The 15072-nt window shown below is 45.4% G+C and overlaps 1 protein-coding gene across 1 annotated transcript; it reads right to left on the reverse strand.

The window, feature by feature from the left end:
• Positions 1–10670: 10670 nt before the first annotated feature.
• Positions 10671–14814, reverse strand: BSX (brain specific homeobox). The gene is made up of 3 exons (XM_035008737.1): positions 14435–14814; positions 12215–12411; positions 10671–11145 (listed from the first exon to the last, which is right to left on the reverse strand). The coding sequence occupies exons 1-3, from the start codon at positions 14694–14696 to the stop codon at positions 10906–10908; spliced, it is 699 nt and encodes a 232-aa protein (XP_034864628.1). The 5' UTR covers positions 14697–14814; the 3' UTR covers positions 10671–10905.
• Positions 14815–15072: the final 258 nt, after the last annotated feature.

The following is a 15072-nucleotide window of genomic DNA, read 5'->3' on the forward strand; positions in this document are numbered from 1 at the left end:
CTAATATTCAAAATCAAATTCAAAAAAATTTTTTGTTCCCTTGGGGTGCCTGGCTGGCTCAGTCAGTAAGTAGAGCATGCAACTCTCAATCTTGGGGTCATGAGTTCAAGCTCCACATTGGGCCTAGAGCTTACTTAAAAATATAGATCCAAAATGGTTCCCTCACCCCACTGCCTCCAGACTAAGTACAATACTTGTTCCTGCTCTTCCTCTAGCTTTGTTGAGCAAAACCACACATCTTTTCACAAAGGTGCTGAGAAAACATAACACCTCCATTTTCTAGGCAAACACCTGGTCAGTGGAAAGCAAAAGCTTTTTAGATGGCAGTTTTCAGGGCGCCTGGGTGGCTCAGTTGGTTGAGTGACTGCCTTCGGCTCAGGTCATGATCCTGGAGTCCTTGGATCGAGTCCTGCATCAGGCTCCCTGCTCAGCAGGGAGTCTGCTTCTCCCTCTGACCCTCCCCCCTCTTATGTGCTCTCTCTCAAATAAATAAATAAAATATTTAAAAAAAAAGATGGCAGTTTTCATTCATTAATTTTATTCCCCAGTCTTAAAAATTCCATTCTTCATGTTCAGTTACTTAAGTTTTAGCTCAGTGAAATAACTGGAATGTTGGGGCGTTCCCAACATGTTGTGGAAACACCACATCGCAAGATGAAGATGCAAAATAGATTTTTCAGTTGTCTCTAACCCTCAATACAGGGAGGGCTCTTTGGGTAACATGAGGAGAGGAAAAAAGAATTTGGTTGGCAGGACGAATCTCCCTCACTACCTCTCCACTGCCTTTTCATTTTCCCTGGCAAACCTGAGCAACATAAGTAATTAATTTTCAATAAAGTGAGAAAACGGTCTTCCACTTTTAAATAACTCTAATAGGTTGAGAGGATTACAATGTTATGAACATTTCAGGCAAATATATTTAGTGAAGCCTTGGAGATATGGATGATTTCATAAATATCCTTTACTAAGTTGACAGTTCGTCCCTGAGACCAGCCCCAATACTGGGACTGCTAGACTGGCTTCTCAAGGTACCACACTTTAGCAAGAGATATTTAAATAGTAGATATCCATATGATACAAATTTAACAGTGGGGAAAATAATCTTCAGATATTTAAAATCCAAAAAGTGTGATCAGTTATTCCTTCAGAAGCTGTCTACATAGAAGGAAGTAGATAACAATATCCATATATATTCCCTAATATGTATATTATTGAATAAAATCAATATAGCTCTCTGTAGAGAACATAGCTAAATAATTTAGGCCCCAAACGTACTCCTTCCTCTGTGGCAAATGGGTCTCCCAAATTAATCTTACACTTTCTTTTTTTGCCATCCAGACAACTACCAAAGTCACGGTCATGAAGCCTGGGTGGCCTTACCCCGTATTTCCAACCCATCACCTGGCAGGGAGGTCTTTCCCAGTACCTTGCCTCCACACAATGGGGACACTGAAGCAGTGCTGATGAGGTCCCCAAATTTGTTGTCTCTACTTAAAATTGATAATCTCCAATCACACAAACCTCAAGCACCTATTTTTAATGAATCCTTTAGATGAATATCAAAGAACTATTTAGCCATGTCTAATATTTTAATTAGATTATATTCTCAATTTAACCCATTAAACCTCCTTTGATGATCCCCATATTTAGTGTTTAGCCTCAGATGCACAAGGTAATGAATACTGGACCTTTTGATTTAATGAGAATTTCAGCTCTTCCAGCCTGCGCCTCTTTGTATACCTTTTATTTTGCTGGCTATAGAATTCAGTTAATTGAAGGAGTCTCTTACCATCACACATTAAGGAGGATAAATTAGCATCCCCATTCTGATTGGAAAATGCAAGCAGACAGTTTTGCTTTGATCTGAGGATTGAACTGAGGAAGGCGGCAGCCCTCTGAAAATGAGCTGATGGCCTTGTTATCGGGGCAAAATGCAGATGCGTCCATGTGTCACAAAACACTTAATGTCTTAATTGATCACCTTCCAATTCTCCCTGTCCTGTTTGCCTCATTCTCTTCAGGGCCTCGCGCGTGTGCGTGTGTGTGTGTGTGTGTAGTCCTGTCTTGCTTTCTGTTTATCCTGTTTCTCGACTCAGAGAATTAGGGACCTAGGTTTTCAATTAATCTGAGACTAAGGAAAATGAAACAATAAATTCCCTCACCTTGAAATTTCTAAGAATATCCTGTAAAACTATTTGGACCTTTCACAGACCAAGATTCTTAAGGACTAAGTCTAACTTCAATGCCCTCGGACTGGTAGATTCCATGCCATTGGTACGGCATCACTGAATAGGAGACAAGAAGGAAGGGCTATTATGTATTTTTGCAATAAAATCAGACTTTCAATCTGTTCTAATGATAATGCAATTCTCCTGAACCTCAACAAATGCAGTTGCATAAAAGAAACATCACGGTAAAAGATCAACACCTCCATCACTCACTGTAAAGGCCAGAATTAAATAACATTAAATTCAGATTATGAGACTTGTGGATAAATATGTTAGACTAAACACATGAACACACTTACACTGACTTCACTCCCTTGGCAAGCCCACACTAAAATCACAGTAAAGGGTTTTTAGAAGGCATAAACATAAGAACAGGAGGAGAGACAATAATAATAAAAGTAGGAAAGGAGATAAAAGTTAAAAAAAAAATTCTAACCTAGCAAACGGGAGACCCACGAATCAATCTGATTTACATTCCAGAATATCCAAAATGCTCAGGAATGGATGATGTCAATTACCTCTGAAAGTAGGGGTATAAGGGACTGAGGGGGGCTGAATGAAGGACAACTGCCCCTTTGCTACACCCAAAAAGATTGCTCTCCCCTCTGCAGAGGGTAGAACAGTATCTCTGGACTAGGGACAAGTGGCTCTGTTGGGAGGCACAATACAGAAAGTGGAGTCAATAGTGAACATATGTGTTCTAAACTCAGAGACCTCTGATCTGCCACATGGCTCCCAGAACATTGGGTCTCATCCTACAAGCAGGAGTTTGAAAAATCCTTCTCTGAAGAATCTGAGCAGCCTAAAATAAAAGCCTTAAAAATTCTGACTTTAAAGGGTCTCTAACTGAAGAACTCAACCATGTTATCACAGGGGAAAGCTCACAGTCTAAAGTACCCCCCCACACACACACACCACATATCATAGCTTCCTATCAGCCTTTTCTTTGCTCATAAACATGAGCAAACAACAGAGGATATCTACATATCTGAAGATATCACTGAGGAAACCCACTAGAAAGGAAGAGAAGGAAATTAAAAGAGATCTTGGAAGTTAGAAATATAATAGCAGAACTTAAAAAAGTTAAAGGTTAGAACGTTGAGGAATTTTCCCTAGGAAGTAGAGCAAAAAGATAAAATAGAGAAAATGGAAGAGAAAAAGAATCTAGAAGATAAATCTAGGAGGCAAAAAAAATCCAAATAATATGAGTTCCATAAAGAACACAATGAATAGAAATCCTTGAAGAATTAATTCAAGAAAACTTCCCATAACTGAAAGGACTTTTCAGACTGAAAGAGCCTACTGAGTATCCAGAACAATGGGTGCAAACAGACCTCAACCAAGGCACACAACTGTGAAATTTCAGTCCATTGGTTACAAAGAGTATCCTACAAGCTTCCAAAAAGGAAAACAAATAAATTAATTAAACAGGATACACAATCAAGAATCAAAATGGCTTTAGACCCTCACAACAGCAATTGGAAGCCAATAAATCAAATGATGTTTTTTAAATTATTCAAAAGTATTCCAAAATAATTTCCAACTTCGAATTCTATACTTAGCCAAAATACTAATAAAGCATGCGACTAGAATAAAGATATTTTTTAGAGACGGATGAGCTCAAAACATTTACCTTTCACACACCAATCAGGAAACTATAGGAGACGGTGTTCCCCCAAAAGGAGAGGGTAAACCAAGAAAGAGGAAAATACAGAAAACAAAAGTAAATTGAAAGGTATCCCAGGATGAAGGGGAAGAGAGACACAGTGACATAAAATCCAGAGAGGAGCAGACCAGAGGCTCTGGGAATTTGTTTGGGAAAATGAAACCTTAACAAGAGTATCTTGGGAGTCAGCTCTAGACAAATGGTGAAGAGTCTGGAGTTAAACTGGTCACAAGGACATTAAAAATTAGAAAGACAAATATTAATTCCAAGGGGAAAAAAAGGAAGTCTTACAGGAAAAAGTAATCTGAGTTGATTACCTGGCTGGGCTGAGAGTCAGACATACATATCATAATAACAATCTAACCAAAACCCTGTCATGGAGGAAGAGATGAAGAGGGTGCACATATGTGGTGGGAACAGGGAAGAAACAACTAAATTTTCACCTTTTAGAGCATGAAGTACTAGATAATTCCTAAAACAAAAATACCAAAAAGCAGCAATTCAGCAATTATTTAGAAACATGAAGACAAACACAAAAAGAATCACCCAGTACTGGAAACCGGTTGCCTCTGTAGTAAAGAGAATAGGGAAGGAGCCAGAGGACTGCTTCTTTTTTAAATAATCCTTCTAGAACTGTTCAACCCTATAAACAACGTACATGGGTAAATGACAAAACTCAAGTCTTTAAAATTAAATCGAGAGCGCTCAGGAATTAAAAAAAAATAGATGGGAAAAGAGCAGAACAGCATGAAGTATTAGTTTTTTTTTACCTTTAGCTTGTAAATTATTCTCATTTGAAACTCAGGATACAGAGCCACACTTCTATCCTTATTCTCATTGCTTTCTACAGTTTATTTCCCATTCCAAGTCAAGCACTGAGGAAGAATAAGGACTATTTGGCCATTTAACTTCTGGCTAGAATATAGACAAGTGTATTTAGTCACTTCCATTATTGGTAGAAATGGAAGCTAAAGAGAGAATGGAGGTTACAAATATTCAGATAATCCCTAAGAATTATATTAGTCAATATTTTTAAACAACAATCTCTTGTTGCAGAGATAATTCCTAAGGTGTGCCTTTTTTAAACTAAAAAAAAAAAAAAAATCTTAAAAGCTTCAGAAAAAAAAAAAGCTTAAATCTGGATTTCCCCCCTAGATCCTTTACTGGAAAACAGGCAACTCAATCTCTTAATAGGGCTCCCATAGATTTGAAATATACCTTCCCTCCCTACATAGCCTTTATGTCTGCCAGGGAGAACAGAACCCCTGGGGCATGACGGGGGCAAGACAGGAAAGAGGGAAAGAAGGAACATTCTAAATGAAGTATCCTCAATGCAACTTCATGGCCCGATATGGCCCTATTTCACCCAAGGCCACCATGCCCTCTCTTAGTCCACACAGTAGGACAATGACGAAGAGAAAATAAGATGAAGTTATTTTAAAAACTCCTTAGAAAGGGACATAACCCCTCATAATGATAGTGATGAACACAAGACTAATACGCACCTTTTAGTTACCTACATTGTTACTGTCGTAGTCCTATGAAGTGTGGGATCAAGAACCAACCTGATATGTTCAGATTGTCATTCATTATCTTCCTCGAGCACTTTTCATCTAAGATCTCACAGTAGATACTTTTACATCTCTTATCTCACATCTCCTCACCATTTTTTTTTTAAGATTTTATTTGAGAGAGAGAGAATGAGAGAGAAGGGGGAGGGTCAGAAGGAGAAACAGACTCCCTGCCGAGCAGGGAGCCCGATGTGGGACTCGATCCAGGGACTCCAGAATCATGACCTGAGCTGAAGGCAGTCGCTTAACCAACTGAGCCACCCAGGTGCCCCTCTCCTCACCATTCTTAAAGGACATTCTCCTCATATTTCTGATGCCAAGTAAGAGAAGTAACGTAATCCTGAGCAAAAGGAAGATTAGAATTTAAGTCTCCAAACCAAGCCTCCTAGCCTGTGGCTAGGATGCCAAATCCAGCTGCAGCTACACAATTTTGTAAAGAGAATAAGAAGAGAAGGCTTACAGAATTATAAATGAAATCCTGAAGGAAAAGTTATCTGGTATACAAACTGGGAATGCTAAGAGGAAGGAGTAAATAAAATTGAAAAGAAATGTGTCTTTGGGAGGGGGAATTAAAACCAGAAAATACGATGGAGAATATGGACAGAAAACAAGAGAATCATATCAAGTTTATTATCTCCTAAATATGTATTGGAATGACCTTGGACCTCTACATGTATTAATTCGTAACTCATCAAATTAATCAGTTGTAGGACATTGAGCAAGTCAATATCTCAGACTCTCAGGTGCCTTATCTATAAAGATTAGGCAAAACTTTTAGTTTTATTTTTCATCCTACTCAATGTGTGAACCTCTTCAAAAACATCCCAGCAAGTAGTTACTCAACTTTGGCTCAAATGAAAAGGGCTAAGGAGCTCAGTACCTCTTCAGAAAGCCAATTTAAATTTCAGATTGCTCTTCATCAAAAGTTTTTCCATAAATTGATCTAAGATTTTACTAATTTCCAGCTAATTTTAAAATTTTACATCCAAAATTACTATGCAAAATCCTTTCCTCTACAAGGACAATAGCTCCCCCTCCATCACTTTTATCACAGCATGAATTAGTGGTAAAGTAGGATCATGAAAACTGGCTTCTAGTCTGAATTCTGCCACGGTCTATTTAACACTGACAAGGCATTCATTATACCTGGATCCTAATTTCTTCACATCAAATGAAGGGCTTAGATTTTGTTAAAGGTCTCTAACACTGACCATCCCTTCCTGACTATCTAGTTGTCCTTAACTCCAGGGATCTTCACATTGTTTTCTTACTTTCTCAAATGGGGTATAGGAGACTTCCTTAATGAATAAAAGAATACCCTTTTCATTTTCTGGTTTCTCTTAATTCTTCTTATTGTTATGGATATATTTATTTAGAGCACATGAACTGAAATCTTCTTAGTGAGATGACAAGTAACTTTAGCAAGTTGGAATTTATAGTTCCTTTCCTACAAAAAGAAGATAGGATATTAGGCTCTTAAGGGTTAGAAAGAACAAAACTGGTTCACCTTCTCACTAATGAAGAACCATAACAGCCTTCTAGCCCCTAGTATTTTGCTTTCCAGCTTCTGCTCAAACTTTCTAGTGAAAGGTGCTTAGTGTTTTCTGGACTTAGCTTGTCTTATTGATAGACAGCACACTACCTGGCCTATAGGAGATATGCAAACGTTGTTCCAAAATGTTTCCTGGAACCACCCATTGGTTCTGGTTCTGCCTTCTTTAGCCGAGCTGCATAGATATACCCCCTGATACTGAGTAGCCCTGCAACTGTTCAAATCTCCTCTCCCACCCCTGCCCAATACTTGGCTTCTCTAAGCTAAAAAGTTCACACTCCTTTGTGTTTTCCACATCTTTTACTATCCAGGTTCTTGTATAGTGGGTGAATTTTAGCTTGTCAACAGCCTCTATAAAATGTGATGCCAAGAACACAACATAAGTGTAAAATATTTCCTTAACTCATTATTTCCACACATGTTGAGCCCAACTCAAGAAGACCGAGTTACCACTTCAACTCAGTATGTTTATTGCATGATTCTCCTAGCACCAAAAAGCATTCTGCTTGCTCTGTGCCTTCACAGATCTTTAGCTCTAGTTATCAAACACACTGATATGAGCCAGTCCTCTACCTTTTGAAGTGGTGTCATGAATTCCAATTATTTCTTAGTGCCACTATCCGCTAATACTGGGCAGAATGGTGTATTGTCCATTTATGTTCTTATGTCATGTGAGCAGAAATAGTACCAAGAGTCCCTTTCTGAGAATCTGTGAAATGAAGTCCATTGCAAACAGCATTAAGAACAAATTCAGAACAAACGATTTATTCCATTTGGGATTACATGTAGGATGATGTGCCCACCTTGGCTATTTTAAGAGGTTTTTCCCCCTTCAGACTCAGGCTAGGTCTTTAATATATCACAGTGAACGTGGCTTTGTCCGATCTTTACAACCAAGTCAAACTGAATTGAGGCAAAAGCCGAGGTAATTCAGACAAAATACCTCTTCAGCCTATGTTGGCTTTGATCGGTATTGAAGGCCAAAAACTAAACACCGCTATCATGCTACATGAAATTGGAACTAAATTGGGTCTCTCCTCTACTATCATCACTAATGCGCTGTGTATAAAAAAGAAAAGGAAAACCAGGAGAACTTGGTTATTGAATTGTGTGCCATCAATTTCACGGAATACGGTCTGATGAGAAAACCGCACCATAGTCAGTGTGGTTGGTGCCGCAGGTGTGAGCTCCTCCCTTCCCGCTTCCTCTGGCCAGGAACAGCCACAAAGGGAGGACCCTGATATGGCAGAACGAGCATCTTTCCATGTTTAATGCTCATGAATCAAAGATACAGGCGTTCCCTGGGCTCCAGGATTCATTCTGCCTCCAATCAGGCGGAGCTGTGCCTACGCTAACAAGGTTTCCTATTTACCTGCCTTTTGAAAACATCATGAAATGTGCCTAATCTGCTTCTCTCAGAGCCAAAATAAAGCCTGGCATCTTCTTCAATTTAAATTTTTTTAATGTCCTCCCAAAACACAGCATTTCTACTGACTTTAAAGATTCTCCCCAAATCCCTTTTAGTAGCTCTTCTTTCTAGTATAAGAATCTGAGATTCTCCCCTCTTGTAATAGTATCTACTTTCCCTTCCAAGTATTCATAAACCACTCCCCCCCACCACCACCACCATAACCAAGTCTTTTGTCTTACTGTAAAGCACTTGCCCAAAACTCCTGCCTTAAAAAGGTATGGTCATTATCTGAACAGGGAGAGAGGAGAAATCGGAGTGTAGATTTGTTTTTAATAGCACATCTACACAACCTAAATCAACGGGAGAGGCGTTCACAGAAAGTGATAGAGGCAAAATGCCAACCGATGCATTGTTACAAGAAAACTGTGTTGGACAAAGAAATGAACAAGGAGTCAAAAGATTTTTTTTTTTTTTTTTGGTCCTCCTTTGACTTTAGCTAGTACTAATTTCACAGGTGGATCCTTCAATCTTGCCAACCCTCGATTTCCTTAACTATGAGAGGGAAAATTAATCTTTGTTGTCTATGACTCACTAGATCTTGATTGACAAAGAGCACTTTGGAAAATCCAAACAGCTCTACAATGCTTATGTTTTTAAAGCAATAGCTTGGTCTCCTAAATGATGCTGATTGGATAGAGGTCTCACCCTGACAACTTATCTTTGCCTAAGTTAATGTTTCCTGGAACAAACCTGTAGGGAAAAAAAGGAAGGAAGGAAAGGAAAGAAAAAGAAAAAATTCCTATGGCTACATGCATGGAACTTAGATCTAGAGGGATATTTAGGATTCATCCTCTTTTAGAAAAACAAGGAAACAAAAAAGATTAACTGTAACCCAAGCTCACACGGCCATAGTCTCTATAATACTTATCATTCGAACCCAAGGGTCAGGACTCCACTTAGCCACACACTTTTCCAGCCTTCCTGGGCTCACTTACCTAAATACACAGCCAGAGCCAAAGGAAGATGGGAAGCTGAGGTCGCCTCTGGCAGGCTGCTATATCAGATAAGTATCCTGGGTGCGTAGTGTCATCACACAATTTGTTAGCGTAATTTCAAACTCCAGATATCAAGGGAGCTCTATCCTTTCGGTATTTGAGAGTCAAAAAATACCATTTGCGGTGACTTTCCACACAGGTGGAACTCAAGACTATAAAACGATTAAAAACGGAAAAATCGGGCTGGGAGTGAGGGGATCTGTCAACCAAAGGTTATTAGCCCTGTTCACTCTTTTCGAGAACAGGACACTGCCTGGGGTGGAGGGAAGGGGGCGTGCGCGGAGGAGGACGCGTTAACAAACGATTCCCGGAAACTCGGTTCGGTCCCAGTTTTGCGCGGCGAGCCCTTTATTAGCTAAAGAGACTGCAAGCTCCGGGAGAGAATAGGAGACCTCCTAGGGGAAAGGGAGAGAGCGACGCGCTGGGCCAGACTCTTGCCCCCACCTCGGTAGTCCACAAACAGGTGCACGTCCGGAAGGGGATGCGTATTTAGCTTTAATCTCGCTAAAACTCCGCATTCCCTAAAATGCAACGAAAATGAACATTTCCACACACAGCCCAAGGAACACTCACTTTTAAAATATCAGTAGCCCATGGGACGTGTAAGAGTTGCGGGACAGGTGCAGCAAGGTCTGGAGGCAGAAACTGCTCGGTAGGTTTTCCCGCCCAAGTTTCTCGCCGCGCGTGGGCGCCGCTCAGTATGGGGACTGGGGGGGGGGGGGACGTGTAGAGCGGGTGTTCCCGGGGGCCACAAGCTTAGGGGTCCAGGGTGCCGAACCGGAAGCTCAGGAGAGGAACAGTGACGGGAGAGGACAGAAGCGCCGCCCTGAGGAGGGGTTGTCGCCATAGTTTCTCAGTTAGAGATAGGGGGTGGGGGAAGCCCAGTGGGAGGTTAGTGGCTAGCAGCGCGCGAGTCTGTCCGGCACAGACGTCGTAAGCATCCGGTTGTGGCTCTACCTGGATCCCCGCAGAGCGGAAAGCCCACACTCCCGGTCCCTTACCTGCAGCCAATCGGTCTACCCAAGGAAGGGCAAAGGGTCCGGGTGGAGAGGTCACGGAGCCTGGACAACGGAGCTCGGGGCAGGTGGCGGAGAGGAGAGGGCCAGGAGGGTCTGCGATCGCGGCGGAGTTAGAGAGCTGAGAGCCCAGGGTCCAGCTTGCGCCACTTAGGACACCCGCGCGGGAATGAGCTAACGCAGGTGCACGCTCGCCCGGCAGGGACCCGGCGGGCGAGAGGGGGAGGAGGGCGTGGGCCGAGCCGCGGGGCTCCGCGCGGGTTCGAGGGTTCACAGGTGTGTTTTGTTTGTCTTCCAGGAGCGGATTTCCGAGGCCCGCCCCGGGACCCGAGTCCGTGCGTTCCGGATCCCGGAGGGAACCGCGCCCCGCCCGGCCGCGTCCTCCCTGCCTCCCCAGCCACGCGGCTCAGAGCACGTGCGGCCCTGGGCCCAGCTCCCCCTCGTCCCCAATGTCCACCTCGTCCTCGGGCTCGGTCAGCACGAAGGGGCCGGCGGGCAGGCCCAGCCGAGCCTCGGCAGATGCGGCCTCTGGGCCGCGGGGGCTGCCCTCAGGGCTCTCGGGCCCATCTGGCGCTTTGGGCTCATCCTGACTTTTCCTCAGCTGCTTTTTATGCTTCATCCGCCGGTTCTGGAACCACGTTTTCACCTGATTTCAGGGGGAAAAAAAATACAACCACGTCATTCCTTCAGACCCATAGTTACTAAGATCTGCGAAGATTGCTGGGGGTTAGGAAAATGGACCGCAACCCATTCACGAATTATCCAAGAGCTGTGACAGTCTCATCCTTGGGTTAAATCATACCTGAACTGCTTGCAAGTTATCGTGTTAGGGTGAATGAGAATCAAGCATCCTAAGACTCCTGGAAGTAATTGTCCAAAATAACGATAAAGGTCAAAATGGTGTGCTTAGTTAATACTAATACTGTTATTAATTTTAATCACTAATAGTAAGTGCTACGTTGATTAGCCTCCTTTATGTTTAACTTACGTTCTCCCCATTTTGGCATCTAAACACCTGGTCTTGCTGGACAGGAAGATGAGAATCAATCTTGCTTGTTCTCATTAGAGAGAAAAGTCAGGGGCGCTCGGCGGGGCTAACGATTTCACAGCAAGTGGGGCTCCCAGGTACAGAGAATGTAAGAAAGAGAAAGTGGAGGAAGGAGTTTTAAGGTTGCAGGTGAACAGGATCTGGAAGGTGAAAACAGTTCTCCCTCTCAGGACAGAGCAATAAGGAGGCCGCTTACATTACAGTGGGGGAGTGGGGAGGATGGATTTGAGGGCTTGTGTCTGTGAGGGAGATTAAAATAATAAGAAAAACAATTTTCCTGAGTGGACTTCGCTCAGGATAAGAACCCGTCTAGTCTCTGATTTTAGTCGGACCAGGGTTACAGCCCCCATGGGAGAGGAGTGCGGGCGGGGGGGGGGGGGGATAGGCGGCAGAGAACTGATCGTTCTCAAACTGGGAGTGATCATCAGGATCATCCGAGGAGTTTCTCCTCCCTGTCCAGAGCTCCCTCGAGAGAGGACGCTTCGGTAAGTCTGACCTGGGGTTGGAGGGGTTGGTACTTTTACTAAGGAGCTTCGGAGAAGCCTAGAATAAAGGGGAGAGGGGTCACTCCCACTCAAGAGCTCCGCACTGGGTGCAAAGGCGGTAGGAGTTAAGCGGGGAGGGAAGAGCAGCAGCGGAGATCGGGAACTGCCCCTCTCGGGCCCACCTGCGTCTCGGACAGGCTGAGGGCCGTGGCCAGCTCCACCCGCTCTGGCGTGGACAGGTAGCGCTGGATCTCGAATCTCTTCTCCAGGCCGGAAAGCTGCGAGTCCGAGAAAACCGTACGAGCTTTGCGGCGGCGGCAGTGCTTCCCCGGCAGCTCGGTGTGCTGGGGGTGCGGGAACAGCGCCGGCACCGGCACCCCTGCAGAGAGAAAAGCCACCGAGTGGGTAGAGCGCGATGCCCCGGGAGCCACCTCCGTCGCAGCCTCTACCCCCGGCCCCCAGCGCCTCCCTCCGCTTCTTGCCTCCGCTAGTCCCCTGGTCGCCCCAACGCTTCTCCAGCCCTTCTCCCAGGAACCTCAGGGCAGGGGAAATAAAATCCCAAGAAGAGCGCTTGGAGATCTTTATCCGGCAGGTCATCTAGGCCTACAAACAATAAACAGTAAGCAAAACGGAAAAGAAAAATTTTAAATCGGAGGCCTTAGAAAATTTCTTCTTGGAAAGACTCTTCGCAGCGTCTGCCAGTCGGCTGGTGCGCCTCCCGAAGTTTTCTTGCAAACGTCGGCTGGTCCAGTAGCTGTTCTGCCCAGCCACCACCCTTTTCCATACCCCGTAGTTCTGGGGCTAGTAGAGGCACGAATGTGGCCTTGCTTCCCAATCTCACTAAAAAACACCTCTTTCCCGAGCTGCCTCCATTCTCCCGCCCGCCGCCAAAGGGAACAGATCAAAACTCTCTCATCAGGAGCAGCTCAGAAGCAAGAACAGAGGGGCAATTCCCGCCTGGCACGTTCCTTATAAGTTGCAGGGGCCACTGGGGACCCCCTCTCTAATCTGATCCTCATCCTTTTTCTCATTCTTTCTCTCCGACCCTAAGCAGAAGGATTGAAGCCCTTCCCCCCCCCCCCCCCCCCCCCCGCCAGGTCAGGGAGAGACTTGTCTTTCCTGACCTCTGCAGGCATTATGGTGTCTGAGACACACCAAGTAAACTGCCACAGACATCAATTTCTGCCAGTGGGGGTGGGGGTGGAGGTGGGGGAGGAAACAAGCAATTCCGGCATCACAGGCTTTGTCCATTGCTATTTGTAGGGAACATGGGTGCAGCCCAGAAGAGGCTGTCATGGGCCACGGAGTGAGGCCAATACCAAGACGAATACCAAGATGCAGGCTTCAACATAGCTTCTATAATTGTCCTGCCAACCCAATGCCTCAGAATCTGGGTTTTACCGCTTCACAAAAACTTTTAGCTTTTGTCCTAGATTCCAGAGCACACATTTCACAAACTGTCTCAGGTGTTTCCCCGGCCCTCGCCGAGATGGGGTTGTTTTCCCACCTGTGCTCTGCGTCTGGACTCAAGGAATTATTATATTTCAACTGGAATAAAAATGCCAAAGAAGAAAGCATGAATATGGCCTTGCAGAGAGCGGCAGGAAAAAATCTGGGTATTTCCTTACATCTCCCTGCCCCAACCACTTTGTTGGCCCCCAGTCTTTGTCATTCATAGAAAATCAAAATACTTTGGTGTGGGGCTCCAGCTTCACCAGCAACCGGGGCAGAAGAGGGCAGCTGAGCCCAAGATTGTGAGTTAGACAGTGGGAGTGCAGATGGTTAAAGAGGAGCAGCGTCCGTCCCCTGGCCCCCCACACTTTTTTTTTCTTACCCTTTTCTCCCCTATACCGGCCAGGTCAAACCTTCAGTTCTCAGAATATCTCAAACCCTCATTCACTTCCAAACCCCTGCAGTATATCCGTGAATGCTCAGCACCCAAGAGGAGAGAGTTGGACCCGCTGGAGGCTTTGGAGTTAATTAGCTGGAAAGTGGAGTTCTGCTCCATGGGGTGGGGTGGTCAGGGGTCTCCCCTAAAGCGAGGGGAGGCAGAGAATCAGGATTGAGAGCTGGACCAGAGTGACCAGGAAGACCACGAGGAAGGAGACGGAGCACTATCCACCAAGAATATTGTCAAAACCTCTAGCCACCTCTTGGATAGGAATGTTTCCTCTTATAAAGCGTGCGGAGTGACCGAGACTTATCCCCATGGGTTGGCATGCCTCAGGGGAGCTCTGCATGTTCTCAGCCATATCCCCAACGTTCCACTGTCACTTAGGGAAGGAAGCCACCAAGCCAGGCCGAGCCAGCTCTGGCCTTTCCTCAGCTCTATCACAGGCTTAGGGTCTGCGCTGGAAGACCTGCTCTCTCGCTCCCCAAACCTTGAGGCCCCTGGTACTTACCCGAGGTGGTGAGGAAATAAGGGTGGTGGTGGTCTCCCTTATGCAGAGGGTGATGGGGATGAGGAGCCAGGAGGGTGGGTGTGGGCATGAGGGGGTAGCCATAGTCTAGCAGAGGCACCCGCGAGGCCAGAGAGCTGGCGAAGTGGTCAGGGGCCATCTCCCTTAGCGGCTTGGGCTTGTGCAGCAGGATGTCCTCAATGAAGAAGGACGTGGGCCTCTGAGAAGACGCAGGGTGTAGAGGGGCGGTGAAGTTGAGATTCATCTTGAGCCAAGCGTCTGTCACAGGGCGAGGGCCGGGGACGAAGTGCGCAGGCAGCGTCTCAGCAAGCCTGGTAGAGTGCCAACAACCACCCTCCGAGGCTCAGAAACCCCGCGGCTCTCTTCTGGGCCTGGGCTACCCCGGGCGCTGGAGAGGCGAGAAGACAAGCTCCTGGGTAGGTTGGGTCTATGTGTAGAATTGGCAGCTTCAAGAGGGGAGCTGGGAGAGCCAATGGCAAGGCTGCCAGCGGCGGAGGGGAGGGTGCGGTGGGCTCGGGGCGGGGCGGGGAGCTGTCCGCGGTGCTGAACACGACCGGCCAGGCCCGGGGAGAGCGGAGCGGAGCGGACCGGGCTGTTGCTCTTATGAGGTTGGTTTCTCA

This window comes from Mirounga leonina, unplaced genomic scaffold (genome assembly GCF_011800145.1).
Source record: "Mirounga leonina isolate KUSES-001 unplaced genomic scaffold, KU_Mleo_1.0 Mir_153, whole genome shotgun sequence".
In the NCBI taxonomy this organism is placed as follows: Eukaryota; Metazoa; Chordata; class Mammalia; order Carnivora; family Phocidae; genus Mirounga; species Mirounga leonina.